Source organism: Chinchilla lanigera, unplaced genomic scaffold, assembly GCF_000276665.1.
Source record: "Chinchilla lanigera isolate Chin_1 unplaced genomic scaffold, ChiLan1.0 scaffold00029, whole genome shotgun sequence".
NCBI lineage: Eukaryota > Metazoa > Chordata > Mammalia > Rodentia > Chinchillidae > Chinchilla > Chinchilla lanigera.
This window is the reverse complement of record NW_004955430.1, coordinates 16,082,611-16,107,500: the sequence shown is the minus strand read 5'-3', so window position 1 is coordinate 16,107,500 and position 24,890 is coordinate 16,082,611. Positions and strand designations below refer to the sequence as shown.

General features: G+C 41.4%; 1 protein-coding gene across 2 annotated transcripts in view; it reads left to right on the top strand.

Annotated features, from left to right (window-relative positions):
* Thrb (thyroid hormone receptor, beta) overlaps positions 1-24,890 on the top strand; it is a 330,551-nt gene that overhangs the window by 215,196 nt on the left and 90,465 nt on the right. For both annotated transcript variants that reach the window (XM_005387482.2, XM_013515651.1), the window contains exon 4: positions 16,352-16,415. In XM_005387482.2, the coding sequence (XP_005387539.1) occupies positions 16,394-16,415 (22 nt within the window). In that variant the 5' untranslated portion in view covers positions 16,352-16,393. The remainder of the gene's footprint in view (positions 1-16,351; positions 16,416-24,890) is intronic.

Genomic DNA, 24,890 nt, shown 5'->3' with positions numbered 1-24,890 from the left:
ATCACCAAGGTAAAGAGGCAATATAAATGCATGTAACTATTATTATCCTTGTAAGAGGCACTCCTTATGGTGATTTAATGCAAGGGCTGGGTTTCATTCCTGACTCTCCCACTTAAAACAATTTTTAATCTGAGGCACAGGAGTTGTATCTCATCACTTCAGTTTCCCCAGCTGTAAAATGGGTTGATATTATCTATATCACAAGTTGATGAAAGTGGGAAATGTAGTATATGTAGGACAACTAGCAGAATTCCTGGTACATTTCAGCACTCAGTAAATATTAGCTGCTATTGTTATTACTGCCTTTACGAGTATCACTATGGTCCTTACTTTTTAAGGAAACTTATGTATAAGATATATGGTGATTAATATATCTAACGCATCATTGTCTTCTTTTTCTTTTTCTCTACTCAATTTTATTGAACACAACAAATAGAAACTCTTTTGTTGTAGATTTCTACTACAAAGCCAACAGCCTAGTGGGCCTTGGCCTTGGAGCTAAGCAAGGGTAGCTCCATGTGCACATTCATGCATTTCCTCTGGGACCTACATTATTTCTTTGGTGTTTCAGAAATTTTCTGAGGCCTGTTTCTCTGGATGTCTTTGTTCTCAAAGCACATGAAATCCAAGAAAATCAAATAGTTTGTGTTTCTATAGCAGATAAAGTCAACAATACAAGTTGATGGCCAAGGCCCATTATCTTTCTTTCTGTGTGAAAAAGTAGGTCAGTAAGCGGGTCTTATTTGCAGTGAACTTTTCCTTGACTCTAGAGGTGTTACAACTGAAGCGTTCCAAACTATATCTTTAGATACTATTGCTTTGTGATCAAAACTATATTCTTTGAAAGGAAGTAAAAATTGTAAAAGATATCTATTTAAATGTTCCCTTATTAGGAAAGCAGTAGGTGAAGTCCCTGAAAAGCCACCTAATCATTGCACAATCTGTATCACAAATGCTCCTGTCCCCAGAGAAGTGAGGGATCCCTTCACCAAATCTCTTTTACACTGTATGATGCTATAAAATTGAAAACCCCACTTAATGTAACAACCCCTTGGAAGAAATCATTTCACCCTGGAAAATATATATCTATTGCTGTGCCTCTTTCTAAAACAACAACCCTACATATAGTGTATGCAGTAAAGCAAGTTCTTAGCGGATGGCAAAGGTATTTGGTGAGCGTTCTACCTCCTTCACTGATTAGCTCCTCCCTCCCTGAGCAGGCGTGTAACCAGGACCCCACAGAAAGAGATCTCTAGTAGCCAACATTCAGTCTTTCAGAACACATGAATTACCCTGAATATTAATGACAACTCAGTTTTGAGTACTTACTATGAGTAAAGCATTGTCATAAGTTCTTTTCGCCTTTAATAAATGGTGCTGGAAAAACTGGCTTTCCACATGCTGAAGACTAAAACTAGACCTGTGTCTATCTCTATGCATTAAACTAAAGTCAAAATGGATCAAAGATCTAAATATTAAAACAGAAACATTAAATCTAATGGAATAGAAAGTAGGTAGAAGTCTTGAAGACTTAGGGGTGGGCAGAGAGTTCATGAACAAAAGCCAAACTAAGGGAAATACTTCAAAGAATCAACAACTTGGATCTTATCTTATTAAAAAAATTTTGTATACCAAAGGAAATCACCAACAGAGTGAAAAGACAACCCACAGAGTGGGAAAACATCTTAGCCTACTGTCCCTCAGACAAAGGAATTATATCTAGAGCATATAAAGAACTGAAAAAAATCAGGCCCCCCCCCAAATTCAAAGACCCAATACAAAAATGGACATCTGAGATGAATACGCACTTCTCAGATGAAGAAATACAAGTGGCAAATAAATATATGAAAAAAATGTTCAACATCATTGGTCATCTGAGAAATACAAATTAAAATAACGCTGAGACTCCATCTCACCCCAGAAGGAATGGCTGTCAGTCAACCAACAACAAACACTGTAGGGACTGTGGCGAGAAGGAACCTTTCTCCACTGTTGGTGGGAGTGTAGACTGGTGCAACCACTGTGGAAATCAGGTGGAGACCCCTCAGAAAACTAGAATAGAGGTCCCATTCAACCCAGCTATTCCCCCTCTGGGTATTTTCCCAGAAGAAATAAAAACATCACACCACAGTGATATCTGCACCCATGTTTATAGGTGCATAATTTATAATAGCTAAATCTTGGAAACAACCCAAATGCCTGAGGAATGGATAAAAAGATGGGGTATTTTTATACAGTGAAGTACTACTCAGCTATAAAGATAAACTCGAGGATTTTATAGGTAAATGGATGCAACTTGAAACCATACTCGTAAGTGAAATAAATCAGACTCGTATGTGTAAACATCATATGGTCTCTCCTGTGTAAGAAACTGAAAGAGTAAATAAGATCCAAAATGTACAATAGATATTGTGAAATGGGAAGAAACTGCTCAAAGGGAAAGAAGGAATGAAAAAAAAGGAATGACTCTAATGGGGGAAAGGAGAAAAGAAGGAAGGGCAAAGGAAAAATAAACAAATAAAAATATATACAAGATAGCTAAGATATATATTATATCTATATCTATATATATATACAAGATAGCTAAGAAAATTATATTACTAATTTCTATTAGTTCATTGAAAAGAAAGGTTTGTGCTTAAGTTGTTTGATCAATTTTTCATGCCTATATCTTGTAATCTGAGCAAATACTTTGAAGACAATGATATGCAATTAATTAATCATTGTTAATCTCCTGTTACCTTGTTTTAAAATTTTGTGTCATTGTTTTTATTGTTTTTTTTCTCTTTAAAATAAAAAAATAAGTGCTTTTCCTATATGACCCTTATGTAGGGAGGCTTGGTGACTTACGGGTATCTGTATTTGTAGAGTTGGGTTTTGTTACTTGGAGTTTTTTTGTTTGGGTTTTTTAATTTACTCTCTCTTCCGCACATTCTCATGGTTCTCTGTACTTCTGATACAGTACCACACAAACTCTTCTAATTAGAACTCTGCATTTATCATTCTATCATCTCCATGAGGCAGTGCTTGCCAGAAGGAAAGGAATAGGTCCTAGCTGTGCCTAGCACAGCTCCCATATGCATGACATGCACATTCAGGTAGGACGCCATGTGTCTCAGCAGCTAAGAGCACTTGATCTTGAAGATATTCTAATCCTCACCAGCAGGGTGATAAAGGGCAAGGATTTCAGTCCCTCTCACTTTCAGTTTTATGAATGACCAGATAACTGTGAGCATCCAGCCTGTTAGTGTTCTTCTTACTGAAGTGGTTGTGTCTTCCTCTCTGGAGCCCATAGTAGGTGACCCCAGGAGTCCTCAAGAAGCATAGCCTTGCATCCATCAGAGAGCAATGAGAATGCTGAGGCCTGGATAGTTAGTTGTGAACAATCTGACCTTAGTTCAGTCAGAGCTTCTGTTATCTACCAAGCACATGTCAAGAGTTTGAACAGAGAAATGGACAGAAGAGCAGAAAGAAATATATTCCCTTATGTGGCTGACCAGAGTATATTATTGAGCTGCCGAGAGAGAGAATGGTGTCCACTGAGTTGCTGACTATCCACCATTTTAATCCCCATGTGCTGTTGTTATTCCTTGCATGTTATTAAACAACCATAACATCAGCAAGTTGGAGGGAAACTCCCAGGGCTGCTAGCCAAGTGGTGTCCCAGTCCACAGCTGTGACATATAGATCTCTGTGATGTTCTGGACAATTGGCCATTAGTAGATAGAAAATGATGTCAACATGGCTGGAGTGTTTCTTTGTATTATAAATTCAAAAGTGTCAAATCTGTACAGGGCTCGATTTCATACAAAATTTTGAAATCCTAAAAATTACTGCAGAATTTGAGATACGATGTGAAAAGTCTTAAGGAAAGCCATTTAATCCAAGTAAATTACTCTTTAGTTGAGCCTTGATCAAGAAGTCTAAGCTGTGTATCTTTTCAATAGGTGTCAGTTTTAGACTTAACATTCTATGGGATGTCTCAGTTAATGTGTATCTTTAGCAGTTTTATAATTTACATAACCAAGTTCATCCATTGGAAGAATACAGCTTACTGGATATTTAGTAAATTTTCAGACTTGTGCAGCCATCACTGTAATTTCATCTTAGGACATTTCCATCAACCCTAAAGCAATCCTTGTACCTATCCAGTCACTCTCTAGCCCCAAACCAATCCCCACACCTACTGCCCAGCTCTAGATGAATACTCATCCACTTTCTGTCCCTAAAATACGCATTTTCACAACCAAGACATTGCCTGGAAGTTCCTAGAAGAGAGAATCATGTGATAAATGTCATCCTCAAAATTTGTAATCTTTGAGAAAATTCATTTTCTTCCTGTGTCATGAGCTTCCCCTCCTCCATCCAGCACCTTCCTTTCATGAGCACCTCCAAAAGTAACCACAGTTCTTCATTTAACAAATGTTTACTAAGGACCTATTGTGTGCCATGAACTGTACTCAGCCTTGGGGTCATCAATGAACAAACCAAAGCTGAGGGAGACAAAAAAAAAAAGATCAAAGCACAGAAGTGAATGGTTCTGCATGCTGAAAGATGCTAAGTTCTGTGGGAAGGAGAGACAGCAGAGCCAGAGGAGGGGTACTGGAAAGCTCAGTGCACAGGGAAGGCACATGGTACAGCCAAGACTGGGATTCCCAACGGGCATCACCTAGAGGTCAAGGCATGCAAGACCTAAGGGTGTGCAAGACCTCAGGGAGGAGATGGAAGGACCTCAGTAGGTATTAGGAGGTGAGCATTTCAAGCATAAGAAAAACCCTGGACAAAATCCTCGTAGAGGGCACAGATGACATGTTTGAGGAACAGTGAGAAGGTTGGTAAAGCTTAAATGGGGAGAGAAGACAGAAGGCAAAAGTGGCAGATCCAGGGTGCAATGACAGGGTTTTGAGCAGAGGGGAGCATGACCTGAATTATATTCTAATCAGAGCACTTGGCTGCCATGTTGAGGAGGAACAAGGAAAGGCCTTGGAAACTTCCTGGTCACTATTGGACAGGCCACTCTAACGAGAGGCTCACAACCTTAGCCACACACTGGAATCACCAGGCAATTTTTAAAACTTCCCTGAGTTACAAAGCACTAATTTGTCTGGGGTGCAACCTGGGCACTGGGATTTTTCAGAGCTGCCTGGGTGATTCTGCTGAACAACCTAGGTTGACCATTAGAGCTTTTGGAGTATTAAGTACCCTCACTTGTTTTAACTTTGCAGCTGGGAAACAAAAACCTCACAGATAACCTTGGCTGCTTATTGGCAAAGCTGTGCCCAGAGGCAGCCAGAGATCTAGCTGCTGTGGCAGAGGCAGGGCTGGTGCTGCAGTGTGCAAACTGGGATCCGGCTGGCTGGAGTCCACCTAAACCAGCAGACCTTGATATTCATGCTACTTTTCAGAGGGATCCAGACATAAGCCTCTGCAGATGACAGTAGGTTTGCCCCTTGCACCTAAGAAAGATCTTGTTGTAATATAGAGCAAAGCAGAAAGCTAAGATTGAGACCTTAGCAACTAAGTATGAGATTCACTCAACAAACAATATTTTAGCATAATTGTGACAGTGTACCAGGCATTGTGCAAGGAGCTGCAATAAAAATAAATAAATAAGGTCATTCCCTCCTGGTCCAGGCCAAATGGCTCAAAGTCAAGGCCATATAATATTTCAAAATGTGTTATTTGTGGGAAGTTTTTAAATAAGCCAGAGGGAGGAGGATCTTTCAGTTGCATAATCTGAGATGTTGGCATTTCTAATTCTGAACGATGAATAGAACATTATTGTGTTGCATAGGCGCAAGTACAGCAGGAAAAAAAAATATGCTCGGAGCCGAGAGCCGAACATGAATCAGCAATCTCGTTCTATTGTTCGAAAAATAATCACCACGCTGGGAGTATGGAATTTAAGAATCATGCAGAAATGCCCTTCCCCCAGCAGGAAACAGACACTGGCTAAAACATGGCATCTTGTTTTTTGGCTTCCTGAGCTGAAAGGAATGTAAAAACTTGGAGAGGATTTAGGGAAAGCTGATTTGTAAATATGGAAAATACAGCCCATAAGAAATGGGAGATGATTTAGACTCAGCCTTGGCAACCTCTCAGGGGTGACACGCCAGTGAAGTGTTTATTCACTCTTATGAGCAAGAAGTAGAGCTGCCCCAGCTTCAATAAATACCAAATGTTTCTTGAGTTCCTATGACACGCTGCTCACTGTGCAACTTGGGAAAGGAAAAGAGTGGTCCTTACCTTTTGAAGACTTTCTAATATGTAGCAGTAGGCACTGGAGCTCACAAATACTGTGAAATAGTCATTCTCAAGTCATGCATTAGAAGCATGGCCCAGAAGGCTTGCAGAATCTGGCTCTGGGGCCCACGCTTGCAGCTTCTGATCCAGTGGTACCTGGCAGAAGCTGTGGATCTGCATTTCCAACACATCCACCCAGGATGCTGATGGTGCTGCTCTGGGGACTGCACATTGAGAACCCTACTCTAAGGAAATAAATAGAGGAGGCAAGTGAGCAGGGTGAGTGTGTTTGCACGCAGGAGTCCGCTAGAAACGTGCCACTAGGCTGTTGGTGCTATAAAGAGTGTGAATCTGTTCTCCAGAAAATTGCTAATGGTTTCTCATTAGCAATGTGTGTTGCATAACGTATGCTAATTGTGATTTTGCCATCATCCAAGGAAGAGGCAGAGAGGAGAGTTCTCTGCGTGACTAAAAAACTCAAACAGGACACAACACAAGGGACTGTGTCCAGTGACCCCAAATCAGGGAGTGTGCACGTGGGTTCGCTGCAGCACGGCGAATGGGTCAGAGGGTAACAGTAGGATGATTGGGCCCCCCATTCATGCTCATGATCAAGTGCTTCTCTCAGGAGCGGAAGTTCTCTCCAGCATCCCAGGGAGGCCTTTTCTGAATAAATAGGCCTTGCCTATCCCTACAAAAGGTGGGCAGAGCTCCGCCCAGTAGTCTGCCATGAACTACACCTTGAGAAGTGAGGGCCACTTTCCCTGCAGCCTCCAGGCTTGTGGCTGCACTCACATAAGCAGAATGCAAAGCCAATCTTTCAAAGGAAAAAAAAAACCTCACATCTCATATCATTTTATTACTATAGGATTTGAGTGTCCCAAGTTTAGGGGTGTCCACATAAAGTGCATATGACCTTCAGTAAAGGGAATGGTCCATCAACAGACCCAGGTGCCTCACCCACGGTTGGTACCTTTTCACTAGAAATATCTCAGAGAAGGCCGAGTGTGTGCTGTTAGGATGGAGAGGTGATGCCCCACACCAGGAGGGCTCCTTTGTTCCTCCAACACATTCCTAAGTGGTAAAGGCTGGAGTTCTCTATACATGGTCCCTGGAAGTGTAGCCAGGTCACCTGAGAACTTGTTAGAAATGCAAACCCTCTGATGGTCCCAGACTAGCTGAATCAGAAACTCTAGGGGTGCAGCCCAGCAAGCTGTTTTAACAAGCCCTCTGTGTGCTCACAAAGTTAGCAAACCATTAGCTCAGCTTGTGCAGTAGCTAACTACAGGTAGCTTGTTGCAGAAGATGTGGAAATGCAGGCAACCTGCCATTTTTCCAACAATTCAGGTACTCATACAAGTATTCTGGCATGTTTAACCCCTCCTGCTCTTTTGTCACATTTTCACTTAAGAACCTAAAGTGTTTGACATCCAGCCAGCTTCTCAGCAAGCTGCAGTATCCCTGCAGCTCCCAGAAATAACAGGGCTTATTGTATTCCCTTCATCACAGCTCTGACATCTGGGTTCTGTCCCTTTTTTAGATTCTTCATCACATGCTACCCATGTAACAGGGGCTCAGGCAATGGTGAATGACAGCCTTACCAGGACAGACTCCCAGGACTGTCTTAAATCCTAAGGCTTTACTCTGCATGTCTCTTATTTTCTACCTCTCAGTAATCAGATGCGCAGACTCATTTAACAGTAGGAAGCTTACAGGGTCAAATTGTATGGGTGTGATCTCACAAACATCAAATAGTTGCAGATCATATCCTTGGACTTTTCAGTGATTTCCAAATATGTTATTACTATGATTCCCAAACCCTGTACCAAGGCACCCCTGGGCATGCCACATCCAACTCACGGGAACACAGAGAGCTGTGTTTCATTTTTGAAGGAAACAGAAACAACTGCTAGACCCCATGAAGAAACTACTATTAGGCTGTTTAGATCTAATTATTTAATAAACAGCAGTCAAGTATTTATTTTGGCCTGGGGGTCACCGTGAAATGTTATTGAAACACTGAGTGCCTTGCATTGAGAATGGGTGGTCCTCTGTGATAACATCTCCATCCGCAGGTGTGTCTGATCTGTTTACTTTCTGGCAGAATCACACCTTCAACCACCGCATTAAAGGAAATGCACTTTCCAATTTTATTTTAAATGGCAGTGGAAAAATACTGACAGAAAGCTATAACTATGCGCACTGGCAAGGGGCTTCCTTTCTTCCTAACCTCCCTGCCCGATCTACATGTCCCAGACACCTGACTCAACCCTTCACTGTAGTTCCTATGATTTAAAAGAATAAATAAACCCTGCATTCCTGTTTATGTCACAGCCTTCTCTTCACGATTTAAATATGATGTGTTAATTCTTACAAACCTGAGCAAATAATTGCTCTGATGTGCTCCTGAAAGTCACCCTTAAAATAGATTGTTCAGGGACAAAATTCAGACTGTGTGCCATATGATGCACCTGACACCTTATTGGAAGCCACAGATCTGCTGATACGATTAGCTGGGAGGAATGTAACGTTACCAAGCAGGAGCCAATCAGGACCTAAGGAAGGAGCCCTGGCACCTGTATACAATCCTAGAGTCTGTTTCTGCGGGAATGTTGTAATGTAGCTCCCTTCGTCTGCCCACCTTTTGGCATTCAAGAAGTAATAAATAACTATAACTGTATTTATTAGAGTTTTATTTTCATCTTCGGAGAGTTTTAGGAGCAAAGCTATCTTCATAACACCCCCTTAGAAAGATTATTGTTTTCATTCCAGGGTGAAAAATCTGCAAGAAGCTCCCTGCAGATTCCAGAGGTGACAGAGCACCAGCTCAGCCTGGGAGACCCTGTCACCCTGGGCTAAGTCCAAATTTATTTATTATTTTTTTACTGTAGATGATATACCTCTATCAAAAAGTCAAGCAATAGAGGTTTTTCTTAGGAAACCAGACAGGGTTAGGGGAGGAGTGGGTTCTTTGTTGCTGTCTAATTCATCATCAAACACTTCTTAAAAATCAATAATAAATCATTTGCTTCGGCATGAATGTTTTATTTGCACATTCTTGTTTGTTGTTTTTCATGCATGTGTCTCAGTGAGTCACCTCACCACAATTATATGTTCAGACATCCTGTGGTTCTGCGTGGTACGCTCATTCCTCAGGAATTATTTCATTCCCCTGACAGGACGAATGTGTTTCCAGGCTCTCTGTCACACACACGTGCACACACACACACACACACACACACACACACACACACACACTCCTGTGTGCATATACTTCATTTAGCTTCTCTCTGGGTTGTTCTGGAGAAGCTGCCCTGCTCTCCACCAGGTGTCAGTAGAGGCAGTTTGAACCACTGGTTTTTGCCACCAAAGCATCTGTTGAAGTGCTTGCTCCTGCTATGTAGGGCTGTCCTCAAACCACCCCACTGCTCTTCCCATGAGAGACTCTCTCCCCTTCCTGAGAAGTGTTCAGAGATGATAGTCCACTTGTGGGGAAAGGTAGCTACAAGGAAAATATATCATAAACACAGCAAGCAGATAAGTTCATCCTTCTCAGAGCTGACCTCATGAAAGTATTACTGGCTGGCTTTTCCTTGACTTTCTACCACTTTACTATGTGGCTAAAAAGTACTTCATGTATCACTCAGTGTGACACCAATTTAGATGTAGCAGGGTATTTTAAATTTTCAAGGGGCTTTTTGGTTTGTTTTAAAGCCTACTCTGACCCTAGAAATCCCACCCCTGCCACTGCTGACCTCAAAGCAGAAATAAGACTTTGCCTGGACCATGGCCCCAGAACCTATCATGTAAGGGTGAAAGAATACTGCCATGCATACCTGTATCTATTTTATTTAATTTCCGCATTCCCTTTGAGGTAGACTATCTTATCCCCATTTTAGGAATGTGTATCTTGATTCTAAATATCCCATATCTCACTCTGTTGGTAAGCATCAGGGTCCATGTTCCCCCCAACGTTCATGGGGACTTTGCTTGCAAGAGAAAAAGAAGGGAAGGGAGAGCACAATATTTGGCATGGACACAGAGAGGTAAAAAGAGGAGAAGACATGAGTTGGACGTGAATTATACGGGTGGGAGGGGTAGGGTAGAAGTAAAGGCTCATCATTTTGCTAAGAACAAAAACCAAAAAATTAGCCACAGCAAATTAATCTCAGTTTCAACCACAGGCTCTGGTTGTATTGTCTCCCATCTTGTAGGCAAAACATTTACAGTGACTGCTGAAAGTCTAAAATGAAAATTATAGCTTTGCCTTTCAACAATCATTTGCTAATGTCTGTTACATGGGATTTGGGTCTCCTGCCATACCTAGCAGAGCCATTCTGACTTTGCCTTCCCTCAAAGAGTGATGCACTGAGATTACCACCCAGTCCACCAGATAAGGAGAGCTTCTATTGTTATTCTAAATCTTTATTAAGTAACTCGGAGACTTACATTGCCTTGCAATCAGCCCCATCTCTAGTCTAACTGTGTCGCTTTTAAAATTTTTGTGTCTTACTGATTTTTTTGAAACTATACTCCCAAATATAGTATCACGCAGTATAAAAGGTAGCTCACAGCATGGCGGGATCGAGTACACCTTGTTCCTCTTCCCTACTGTTTGAGTTCTTATCTAATTCCTCCCATCCAAAATGCAGCTGTAATACATTCACTTCATTGAGTTCTAGATACACTGTTAAAAAGCAGAGACCTCAGAGAAAGACAACCAGGGCTCCATCTCGGATGTTACAGAGCTGGGGACAAATTCATTACCTCATCCAACCATCCTTACTCAGGTTAAGTGAACATGAGAGCTGGCCTTGAAAGGAAAAAAATTTTTCATGCCCCTTTACATTTTCAAGGGGCTTTTTGGTTTGTTTTAAAACCCATTCTTACTCCAGGAATCCCACCCCTACCACAGCTGACCTCAGAGCAGAAAGAGGACTTTGCCTGGCCCATGGCCCCAGAACCTATCATGTAAGGGTGAAAGAATATCACCTTTACACGATACGAAAAACGCCAGGAGAGCAAGAAGCAATTCTACCTCCCGTATATTTTGGTAATGATAGTGAATAGGAAAGCGGACTTCTGTGTCATTTGTGAATCTCTAAGCCACCTAAGGCACCTCAAGGTAGGGTCCAGATAAGAACTCCAGTCCTGAATGCCTTAGTGATGGTTAGTTAGGGCCAGCCAGGAAATAAGTAGAACGTGATAATGACCATAATAATAATGAAGAAATCTTCCAATGCCTAATACTGATGTCTTATTTCTAAATTTACAAAGCATTTTTTAGGATGATGTATTTAAAATTTTATACATTTAAATTTCAAAATTTACAGCTTAAAATTTACAAATACACCCTGAGAGGGCAGGAATTGTGATTTCACTTTACCAGTGAGGCTCAGAGAGGTCAGGAGCCTACCCAAGACCCCAAATTCCAGAGCTGTGAGACCCGAAAGCATTGAGAAAGACTCCCAGCCCAGTCATCTTTCCTCCATACCAGGGACTGAACTTGTTCTAGAATGTTTCCCAAATGTCAAGGTCAAAGGTTTGATGTAATTGGTCTTCCTTTAGGAGGGAAAGAGAGCAGTGGGGAAGCACTACCTTCCAACATGGGGCCAGGAGACATCCAGGAGGCCCACGGCCCACACCCGCAGGGCAGCCACTTATAGGGGCAGCCACGCACCTTTTCCCACAGCACTTCCAGATGTGGACATACCTCCTGGAGGCCAGAGTGGGGACATGGCAGGCAAGGAGTTTAGTCTATACCATAAGCTGCAGCAGAGCCCAATGCCCCACAATACCAGTTATGCTTCAAAAAAGCAGTTGTTTGCTGCATAAACACCTCAAAACATCACCAAGCTATGCCCCTCTCTCATCAGATGACCTGTAAACTGCTTTGACTTAGGAAATTACAGCAGGCACTGGTGCCAGTCTGGTCACTTTTTCTTGGTGCCAGTGAGAAAGTGAGTTTGTCCTTCCTGAGCGGCCTGCTGGGGTTAATGGTCTGAGGTCGGAGTTTGTGATAACCTAACACATGGACATCAGGCCATTTCAAATGAATGGGGAGAATCGCTTGTGATGATTCTCACTGCTGTGGCACATGGACTGCAAAACATTCTGCTTTTGTTCTTCTGAGAAGCAAAGGAGAAAAAAACTAAGGAAGACAGTTTGAGATGGCTGCAGAGTACTCCCTCAGAAAAGGTTGATGTCAAGACCAAGAGGAAGCCATGTGTCCAGTTCAGCATCTCAGATACAGGAAAACCACCGTCAAATATTTGTGGCATTCCCTCGGTTTCCTCCAACATTTCTTAGACATCATCCAGGAAATTCTACGTGAGATATCTGCCTCTCTTAGGTTGCATCTGCCCACAGATGCTCTGGCCTTCGTCAATAGGTTTCACCTCTGTCCTACAAATTATTAGCCTTGGAGTCATCAGAAGCAGCCCTAGCTCACCACAGGTTATGTGGATCCCAGTGTCACCCAGTATCTCTGGACTTATTCCCTAAACGATGGCATAATTCCATTTATTTTTCAGTTTCAGAGGACTCAATAACAACTTTGTCCTCTTTTGTATTTTTAGAAACTATATAAAAATATATGTGTTGGAGGGTGAGTGCCCATGCTCCACTCTTCCAAGGGAAATGAGTTTTACCTAGAGATGCAGCGCTCCTCCCTTGCTACATGCCATCTGTGACTTTTAGCTGCTCCTGCCCAGCCAACTTTTAAAATGGATTATAAATCTCTTGAGGGAAGAGCCTCCATCTTAACCTGTCTGCATCCCCAGAGCTTATCCAGGTGGTAAATGTCACATTCATCACCGCCATTTCTACCTCCTCCATGCCCAAGTCCCCCACCTCCATCGCCACCACCTAAATTCTACCCCCTTTCTTCTCGCTCTCCCACACCCCCAGGAGAGGTGGAAACTCAGTCTCTCTTGCACTTAGTTTTCAGCAAGATTATCTCATCTGTTAGGTGAGAAGCCCATTATGGGCAGGCTGAGTCTTGCCTTGGAACAAACCCGAGAGCTTTGCCTAAACAGAACAGGCTTCCATCCAGGTCTGTCCCCAGTCAAATGAATGTAAAACACAAGGCGTTTTCTCCACTTTGCAGCACTTGCCTACTACACTAAATAGAACGGCATTCTCTTCTCAGTGAAAACTCTACCCTGACCAGTGAGCCAGGGGACTGGTTTCAGTGAATGGTATGAGGCCCGGTCCTTGACTCAGCACTTCCCAAACCAAGCTGTAGTTGTTGGTCCTTCCTAGCACAGCCACCCCTTCCAACAAGTCGGCACTGTGACTCTTCCTCCTTGACACCCTACTGAACAAAGCCCTTTGCTGTCTTGCTTCCTTTCTGCCAAATGAATCCCTCAGCTTGCTTTTTTTTATACCTCTTTGCCCCTTTGCTGCCATGAATTGCGGGTGCCCCCCCTCCCAGACCCAAACCTATGGCCCTAGGGCGGAACCCAGCCCTGGGTTCCCCTGGTCATTAGAGAGCGCTCTGCTGCCACCCACAGTATGTTCCAAGATGACAGAAAATGAGGCCCTGGGACACCTGCCTCCCCACGAAGTTACTAGAAGCTTTACTTGGATCATATTTAAAACTTTCGCACTTGTTGAAGGAAATAGTACTAAATACTATTAAATAATGATATTAAATAATGATAGTAATACTTTCCTGTACCAACAACGATATAGCAATACTAAAGCACTAAGTCATACTATAGTTGAAGGGAAAAAAGTAATAAAGGAAAATTAGTAGTAAGGTTTGTGGGGCTGGCACTAATTTTAACCATTAACAACATTTTTCCTGCTTTCAGATACTTTGTTTTACACACAACACTTTTCCATAGTTCATACACATATTCAACTGTGATTTTAAAAATAAGGATATTTTAAATTGCTGGTATAGCAAGGACGTAACTGGGATTTTGGAGCTATAGCTTTAAGATGATTTTTAAAAGATGCAAAACTATTCTAACATATTTACATTAATGTTGTATTTTAATTCAGTTGTTACCAGCCATGATTCTTGGCTGCAAGTGACAGAAACTTGCAACATGCAGCATGTGTAACATGGGAACATTTGTTCAGAGTAACAGGAAAGAGTTGAGTAGCTGAGCTCTGGGGGTGGGGAGGAGGGGCATAGCTGGGCCTCAGGGAGAACAGAACCAGGGGGTTTGAGCCCATAGTTTTCTGCTTTACCTTAGACTGTCTGTGAATGTCAGATTTATCCGCTCACCTTCACATGGGCTTTCTCCAGGTTGCTGAGAGGCATGGCTACAGACTTTTAGAGTTTTAATTTCTGATGAATTCTTCTCCTGAAGAACAAAGAATAGCATCCCCTTCTCTCTCTCTCCCTCTCTCCCTCTCTCCCTCTCGCTCTCCCTCTCTCCCCTGAGGAGCCATCTCATTAGCTCACCTCAGGTCTTGGACCATTTTGGCCAGAGGTGTGGGACACTATGGTTGGCCTAGCTTGAACCATCTTACTCATCTTCTCCAGCACCTTCAGAATATCATGTGAAACATGGCCACTCCCACGTTTTGGGAGAGGGAGGTAAATGCAGGATAGTTTTAAACAAGAGAACACAGGCCAGAGATTCAGTACTATGGCATGTGCTCGCACTGTAGGACGTCTCCAAACCTGGACCTCTTGGTTAGCACACAACTGGACAGGTGACAGGGTAGGCAGCAGATGGTGGCTGTTGTGCGCCTTGGCAAGCTGACTAGTAGCAAGAACCCACTTTCTAGGTAGTTGTATTTTAATCCAGGTATTACCTGGATTCATCTTTTCTATCAGTTTCCAATTCAAGTGGCTTCCGTCATGGCATATTATCTTATTTTTTATTTTACTCAGTTATTCACCATATAGTTGTTGAGTACCTGTTGTGCATCTGACAGCCTGCTTCATGTGGAAGATACAAAAATGAGAACAGCTTCTGCCATAAATAGAGTCTAGTCTAGTGGGAAAGGCAGCCGTGTAAACCTATAATTTCCAGTGGGTGTGACAAGAACTACGATCGGGTATGAATTCATTGTCTGGTGTGAGATGTGGAGTCAGGATGTCAGGATGAAATGTCATATATAACTCTCTCAGGTGATCGGAATTCACATGCTTCCTCTTCCATGGGCTTCCTCCTCTTCAACATCAGGCTGGTTCCTCAGGAGCCAATGGAATCCATGTGCATGGTACATTATCATCTGCCTGTCGCTAACTCTCATCCTCTTTAAACCTCAGGAACATCAGCCTAGACACATAAGTAAAGTGTATATTAGTGGCCTCATTTTATACTAAAGAAATGGTGATTCCAGCACTTTGACTTTACTTGTCATGATTCCACATCCTGTGTGCAAAGCCATTGGCCTTCAACCCATGTGTTAGGGTGCTGTTCCAAAGCCAGTATGCTTCCACTGTCTTCCACTGGTCTGTTCTCCAGAAAAAGGGACCTAATCCTTGTCTGCCCCCAGGAATATGCTGAAGGACTCAGACCTGGGTTCATCATCTGTCTGTGCCCATCTGTGTCCCTTCCCATTGGCGTGCCTCTGGTCAGTGACACCCATGGGCCTCCTTCTTGTTCATGTTAAAAGAAGGTCAGCCCTGCCTGCAGAAATCATAAATGAGCAGATGAAGTATTCACTGTATAACAGGCTAAGGCTTTCAAGTACACATGAATTGCCTGTATCTTTTTCATTGCAGCCGAATTAAGGTAGGACCCAGATTTTCTGTTTTTGACAAGCGATCCGCTGCTGTTGAAACTGCTGGTCTACAGACCACACTTTGAAAAGCAAAGATCTAAATTGAAGATGTTGATACATCTTAGCCAGTCTTGGGGAAAACAGCAAATGTTTTTTCTTAAAAAGCTGAGGTGGAAAAACATGTGACCCTGAGAAAAACACTACTTTAAAAACAAGTTTATAGAAGAAACCCTGAAATGAAAATTAAGAGGTCTTTTGAACTTCATGTGTCACAAAGCCCACTTATACTTGTTTCCCAAGATCTGAGAGTAGCAAATGTCAAGCTAGTAATGCATATGATATTGTTTGGAAGAAAAACATTATAGAAATGCAAATCATAATCTATATTACTTTTTCTTATATTTTCTCTTTGTAGGAGATATCAGTGAATAAAAGGATCCAGAATGATTACTAACCTATGACTCCCAACAGTATGACAGGTATCTAATATATTTTCTTAATTTTCTTCATGTGTCTTCATTTTTGTTCCACCTAAAGTGAAGTATAGGGTTCTTAAAGAGTAAGCTGAGTCTAAGCAGCAGTTATTTCCACACCAAGTATTGTTAAGCCCTTGAATATAGCCCTACAAAATGTCCTTCATCTTCTTTAAGAGTTATGAGATACATCACCACCAGAGAAATAATGGAGAGGAAATGATAATTCTCAACAAAAGGATAGTTTTTATCCTTGTCATAAATGGCTCCCTGTCCTTAGTGACTAACCATGGAGTCGATGCGAAGTGGGCTGTTTCTTCCACTGAGCGGTAGAGTCAGAATGGAACATGATTAGTTCACCTATGGCACATATGAGCTATAAAACTCTTAGCAAAGATCAAAGGAGAGATAGAATGACTCATGGGAGAATAAAAATTTACAGCTGGACATGGTGACACAGGCTAGAATCCCAGCCTGGGGAGGCTGAGAGAGGAGGATCAAAAGTTTAGGGCCAGTGTGGGCTACATGGCAAGTTCAAGGCCGGCCCGCACTCCATGGTGACACACTGTCTCAAAAACAAAACAAGACAAAACAACAGAATATAAGGTTGTAATAGCACAAATGCTTAAAAGTAAAGCCCTTAGAGCAGGCGTGCACACTGCAAGGCCCTAGGGATCAAGCAGATGACACCAATGGATAAAATGTTTGTGTGTGGGTAAAAACCAACTGGAGAACTCAATTTCCCTCTAAAAAGAAACCATCCTCCACTCTAGGCAATCACAGACAGACACAGGCCATCTGTGCTCACATATTTTGAAATTTAGAGAAGTTATAAATCCAGATTTTAAGTGAAATACCTCAATTTTTCCATGTTTGCAGTTAATATGGGTGAAGAAAATGTGGTATTCATACACAATGAAATACTACTCTGCCATAAAGAAGCAAAATCTTGGGTCATCTGTAGAAAAATGGATGTATCCTGAGACCATAATGTCAAATGAAATAGATACACAGCTGATGAAAAAAAAAAGATAATAGGAAGTAGGAAAATGGATTGTGTTCAAATGGGAAAAGGGACCACAGGATGGAAAGATGGGGCAGAGAGGAGAGAAAAAGGAGGTGAAACAAAGACTCGAGATGTGTTTTGTACATGGCTCCCCACATGGAATGTAATCTTTAAGTAATGCAGATATATTAATGAAAATTTAAAACTGGAGAAAGAAAAAAGTATTTCAAGACTCATGAGCCTGTCTAATCTTGTTTGCTGCCTGGACTTAACCCAGCTGTCAGTTTATCACCCTGCTGTACATCTGCCACCCAAGCACCAAGCCCATGACCATCCTTTTTGTTACTATGGCAGCATGGCAGATACCCATAAACCCCTGCGTGTCATGGATGCACCCTGTCTTTTGATAATGTGTGTGTCATCTCACTCTCTGAGATGAGCCAAATGTGCAGGAGTTTATCTAAAAACCTGTTCTCTAGTAGATGAGAAAAACTAAAAGCAACTGAAAGTTGTCGCTCTGTCTTCTGAAAGTTTGGAAGATTCCCAATAGCCAGAATATTTCCTCTCCCAGCAGCATTGCCCTATTTCTCTACCCACACTTGAGCTCCTGATGTACCAAAAAGATAGAGTACCTTGGGAAAGCAGAATGATTCACATCTGTAAGAAATGAGGACCTCAGACTCACACCTCATCTTTTCCTCATTTTATTGCACGTTAGCAAATACCAAAACCTACCCACTCCTAGTTTTATTCCATTAACAAGGTCAACCCTTCCCCTCTTAAATCTTCTGTGTCATAAACCTGCTCACTCAGTGGAAAATTGATGTGGCTCAACCTTGGCAATAGTGTCCATGTTTATGCTGATAGTGAATGGGAATTCCTGTCCGACAGAGTGAGGGCTTCAGTTTGGGAAAACACTACCATGTGAGCAAGTAGTGATACTGCAAAACCAAGAGAAAGTGTTCTCCTCTTAGAAAAGGACAGGGTAAGATCAAGTACCACACCAGAGGGTCGAGGATATGGCTCAGCAGCACAGCGCCTGCCTGGCAAGTACAAGGTCCTGAGTTTGATTCCTGGTGCCAAAAAAGAAAGTACCACACCAGGGTCACTCTATACAGGTACTCTGCACCCATAAACACTCCCAAAGGTACAGATTTCAGAACATAACCTCCTGAAACACAGAAATGGCAAACTCTGGTATAAAACTGGGTAATAAAATGATTTGTGCTTGCTGGGGAGGGCTGTTCTAAATGTAGTACAGTACTGAGCATCCATCCTGGGTCCCTTCAGATCAGGGGTTGGCAATATTTTATTGATTGTGGAGGACCAGTGAATACCTCTTTCTGGCTTCATAACCCATAAGCTGTCTGTCACATCTGGCCAGTTCTGCTGTTGCAGCTTGAAAGTCCATAGGCTGTATGTAAACAAATGGGCTTGCTTATGTTTTAGTAAACATTTATTTACAAAACAGGCAGCAGACAAACCTGCAGATGGTCCTGGGACAGGGGCGGGGGGTGTCTTCTAGTTCCAGGCCATCCCAATATTGGGCAGAATCCCTGAAGCTGAATCAGCTCAAAGCAGAATGAGGCTCACTTCTGGACAGTGGTAGCCTAAGCCAGCTTTTGAGTCCAACTTGCAGAGATGGGTACTTTCCTTTCTGGCTGAGCTGGAAGCCTAGCTACCTTGTAATGGCGGAAGGAATACTTACTTCCAGCATTCTTTCATAGTGTAGAAATTAATCCTAGTCCTATGTTCAAAAGAAAGTTACTCCATATGTATATGTGCTCACCATATGTGAATAGGCTCAGAGAAGAAAATATTACTTTAGTTACCCTTGTTTGTACATGATGTAAAGCAGTATTACTTTCCTTCTCATTCACTGTGGGCTCAGGCTACATTTATTTTAAGAAACCTACAGAGACCGCAATAAAGTTATAAGCCATTGGAACTAAGTGCTTGCTCTAAGGCCATAATTTTAAAGCCAAATGTGCATAGTTTTTTTGTTTGAAAAGCTTAATAGATACAATTACTGTTGTGTAATACAGGAGATCAATTAACCATATATAAAGAAAAACCTTTTTAAATGAGCAAGAGTTAAGAACACTGAATCTGTTTCCCTAAAAACAAGCAAACCAGCAGTCTCAGATAAAGGACACACAGTTTTTGGGTATAGCTTTTTTGGCTGCAATGCTTATTAAATTTATGTATTTTGATTTATTCGAATGGAAAACTTTATTTTCTGGGGTTATTTAATATCACCTTGCCAGCATTCTCTCACTGCTTTACCCCATCTAATCTGAAATTAGGACTGTATGAAATTACTCATTGAAATATACTGATTCTTAAAGAGGACAAGAAGAAAATAATTATGATATTTTAATAGTGTGGAATTAAGCACCACTTCCTAGGTAATCTGAGGGGAATTCTGCTGCCATTTATGACATTATAATGAGCTGTATTTGGAAGAGCACCATGATTCACAGCACAAGGAAATTTATTGTAAGCTATGAATACCTAAAAATTTTAATAATAAAGTTAGAGGCTTTTGATCTTATTTGAAAAGGAAAACTAAGAACTCATAGTCCTTTAACAACAGCCAAGGAGGCAGAAGCAAGGATCTGTTATATCCACATGGAACCTAGCTTTATAAAATTAGGGTATGGCATAACGTTGGTCAAATACTTATTGTGTTCATTGAAACTAGGCCCCCAGTCATTTAGAGCCGCACTGTCAGGAACCTTTAATGTAAATAATACACCCCTCATTCAGTGATCTGACTTGCATTTCTCCCTCACAACCTGCTTGTTCATTTAACTTCCTTCCTGCAGTACTTTTCTTCTCTCTTTATCTAAGCATTATCATTGCAAGAACCAGGCAGGGCTGTTTGCAGGGATTCTCAGAGATTTCAGCTATTGCCTCAGTGTTTTCCACTGTATGATCTTTGAACTGTTTTGTGTTTGCTTACTTTGTTAGGGAGTCATTTGTTATGCAAAATTAAGAATGTCATAGGTTTATTTACACTTTTATTACTTCTGAGTGTTTTGTACGTGTTCAGTGGCCATTCTGATTTTATCTGTAACTTGCTGTTCATATTTATTTTCCATTTGCCCTTTAGATCTTTGTCTATTTTTCATTATTTACAGAAATTTTTATGTATTAATAATATTAACCAAGGAGTCAGTCTCTCTAAATTTCCTGTTCCTTATGAATTAAATAAGAAAACAACACTAGTCCGTCTCTTCATTCACTTTCAAGATTATAAATCACATTTTCATAAAGTGAGACATATTTACATGGATGGTTGAGTATAAAGAAAAAGGAGCCCTGAAGCAAAGTATTTTATGATTTGAGACTCTCCCGCTGAACACATTTTCACAATCAAAATGCTGAAGTTGGAAAAACTCAGTATTTTACCTTAAAGCCCATGTGCTTTTCCAGGATGGATCTTGAAGTGTTCCTTAGGCTTTTCAGCTGCTCCTGAGAAGCTATTTCATTCCTTCAGAAATACATCCACAGTGGTACTTGTGTCCTAAACCTCCTCCATATAATATATGTTCACAGTACGAGCAAAATAATGATACCCCTGAAAAATACCTGTATTTGTCACTTAGCTGTCACCGGAACAAAATACCTGACATCACAACTTACAGGCTCATGGTTTTGGAGGATTCGGTCTGTGGGTGGCAGTCTTTAGGGCAGAAGGGACAGGCAGGCAGGCATGGTGGAGGAAAAGTGCTCACCACATAGCAACCCAAAAGCACTGAGAGGAAGATGGGGGATACCCTTCCAGGTCATTCCCCTAGTTACCCACCTCCAACCAGGCCTCACCTCCTAACAGCATATTAAGTTACTGAACTCACTAATGGATGAATCCACTGATGAATATAACATCCCCATTACCCAATCCCTTTCCAAACACATGAGACTTCTGGGGGGTGTTGCAGATCTAAACTGTAACAATAATGTTAGCAGTGTACACATTGTTAATGTTGTTCATTATCAATGAACACTCTCACACAAAAGAATTTTACTCATGGTTACTTAGTAATCTATCATACAGTGATATTATCCTTGATCCCTAGGTCATTAACATAATGTTATTATAAATAATATATGATGAGCATTATTATAAATAATATATGATAATATATGAATATATATGTATTTGCTGAAAATGATAGGACTATTTTATAATTAATTGCCTTGTACATGATTTTACACCTATTTCTTCAAAATAAATTCTAAGTCAAAGAAAGTGCTAAATCAAAGAAACCGAACATCTTTTCAAAATCTTTTCTTTTGTCAGAAAGAAAAGGTGGAGGCACACACCTGTAATCCCAGCACTCTGGGAGGCTGAAGCAGGATGGTCACAAGTTTGAGCCCAAGCTAAGCAATTTAGTGTCATAGCGAAACTCTGTCTCAAAAAAAAGAAGAAAAAAAAAACCTTTTTTTAAAGAACTGGTGATTCTGTTTAATGCCAGGGCCGTGGGTTCAATTTCCAGCACCACAAAAATTTTCTTTCCTTTGTTAAATTATAAACAGAGTATTGGACCAATTGAGACACTCACCAGCAATGCAGCCTCTATAATATTCCCTCCAACCAGTGATTTTTGATGATTAGCCCATTTGTTTTTGAGGAGGCAATGTATTAGGTAAGCATTTACACTGCTCTTCCAAATTTCACATTTTTCTTACTAAGAATACATTTTACTATACAGTGCATATGCACACATGCTCATGTGTGCAGACATATGCCAACTGGTTGCAAAAGCTTTATTTTCTGTAACTTACCTGTTCAACCTTTCTATTGTGTTTGTCTTATGATTTTTGTATTAAGGAATTAATCCACTGTCTATCATAAATGTCACAAATATTTTCACAATTTATTACATGTCCCTATTTGTTTATGGCAATATTTAATCTTCTTTCACATAACTTTACACAGAAAAGCTACAAGATTAATGCAGTGAGTTTCCAGCTATACTTTACACAGAGTCTTTAAATAGTAACATTTTGTCACATTTGCTTTCCTTTCTATCTCTGTCTAATTTCTATTTGAACCATTTACAAATAAGTTCTAAGCATGATGCTACAGCACTTGGGGACATACAAAAGTTTCTAGTTAATAGACAGTGAGTTCTATTGGGTATAATTTTATCATTTCTTATTGTCAAGCTTGGAAGTTGCTCCTGCTAAGTGTGAAGGAACTGAGTTCACAGGTCTCTTTCTATACATACCTTTATTTCTACATATAGGCCTTTTTTAATTAGACACACAAATTGTCTCAACCATACCCTCTTGTAATACCTTTTGTTCACCAACCATCTACCCAACGTAACTGCACTCTGGCCATCAAGAGAGAGGAGGGGAAAGCTGACAGTGATGGGATCCTTCTGTTCTGCCTCCCAACAGCAGCACAGCCGCACCCCTGGTCTTCTGCCTGGTCACCCTTTCAAAAGGAAGGAAGAGCAGAGGCCAAGGGAGGCTGGCAGTACTGAGCGCCAGCGTGCCGCTCTGCTTTCTCTCCCACGTGCTCCAGAGCAGGGAGGCTTTAGACTGATTTATACACTCCTGGCGCAATTACTCTACAAAGCATCTGGAGGTTTATTTCACTTTCCTCTGGATTCCTGTTTCCCCAGTTGTGACCAAAAATAAAATGTGGCCTTGGATTTTGCAGAGCCAACTATACACATTACAAACATTGCCACAAATAGTTTTGCAGAAAGAAAAATACTAACTTGCCCAACTAGCTAGTTCCACTGTTTCTTGAGCCAATTACAAAGGAACTTAGATTTTATTGCTTGGGTATTTAACTATGTGAAGGGGTGGTGGCAGAAGCGTTTTGGCTCCCTCTCCCACCTGGTATCACTTCTAAATGAAATTAAAATCTCACTACAGGTAGACTTGAAAGGAAATGTCAGGCTCCCCCTGAAATTCCTGGAGGGCCAAAGGGAGACTCTTCCACACACATCCCACAGAATGTCTTCAATTCATCTTCAGACCAGCTCCTCAGAGTAACTGCTTAAACCTCATGTTCTCCTCTCCCTCTCTTCCACAGGCATATAATCTGGTGTGTCCCCTGTGGCACACACTGCCTCCCCTCCTTCTCCCTGTCTACACCCCTTAAGTCTACCTGTTCACTTGCTTTGAGAATTGGGGCCCCTTTGCTCCACCTCCCCCATTTGTATCTCCTCATAAAGCCCCTCTCTGAAGAATAAACAGATCTTTCTTGAGAGCTCACCTTGGAAAACAAGGGAGGAAAAAACTATAAATGTTGATTACTTCACATATTTTCCCTGTCATACACAAATTGGTAGAAGAGAGTGAAAATCCCTCCATGGTATCCACCCAGTCTAAGAAAAAAAGAGACCAGCGCCTTAGCTCACGGTTTTCTCCAGTTTCCACCATACCAAGGGGAAAATCAAGAAACCACAAAAAAAGAGCATTTTGATGCAATTACCACATCAGCTTTTATTCAAAACAAAAACAAATGGTTCGTTTTCCTGAGTAAACAAAAGAAACAGTAATCCGTCATACAAGAACAGCCAGCTTTGCCATAGAGTCTGCTGGTCAGGACCAGCCCTTCTATACTCTGATTGTCCTTCTCCAACCCCTCCTCTCTTGAACTTCCTGATCTGCTGGAGGAGAAACTTCCTCCAGAAAAGTAGGTGCTTTCTGAAAAACACCACATTAACAAAACCCCACCAACTCTAGTCGAGCCAGTGAAAACCTTCTCTCAAACTCCTGGAGTCTCATAGACAGTTGCTTACAACATAACTTCAGTTTCCAGCCTTGAGCTGCAGCTAAGTGATCAGGAAGTGGAAAATATCAAAGAGATAGAAGTTTATGGAGAATGAAATATGAGAGAAGGAGAGTGAAGAAAAAGAATTTTCAAGTCCTCCATTCTTCCTAGAAGCCACCTTTCACAACGTTGAGCTTCTTCTCTTCCCCCATCCCTACCCTCACCATCCCTTCATCCCACCCCAACACCATCTTTCCATCATCTTCACCTTTGTTATCATCACCACCCCTCCGGTAAGATTACCACCCCTACTATGACTACCCCACTGGGTACATCTCCAATGATACACTCATCTCAGCCTCCAAGTCTGTGGTAATCAAGAATGGCCTGGCCTATCTTTACTTGAGTTCTCCTAACACTCACAAATAACAACTGTATCACAACAGGGTTCTGTTATGTCAGATTGTATCTTCCTGTCTGTGCTCCCAGATGCCATCAAAGAGCAGAGCAGCTCTACGTATGTAGATGCAAGGTCTTTCAAAAGAATTAAAAATAATTTTCCCAACAAGAATTTAGTTCATAATGAATTTATGGCATTATTTGGTTTGCAGTGAGCCAAGAGTTATTTTTATACGCCACCACCACCCGCCACCATCCCCAACTGAAAATTTCCAGGCTCCTATTTTATCAATCTTTACTTTTCTTTCAAGTCTTGGCTATGATGACATTCTCA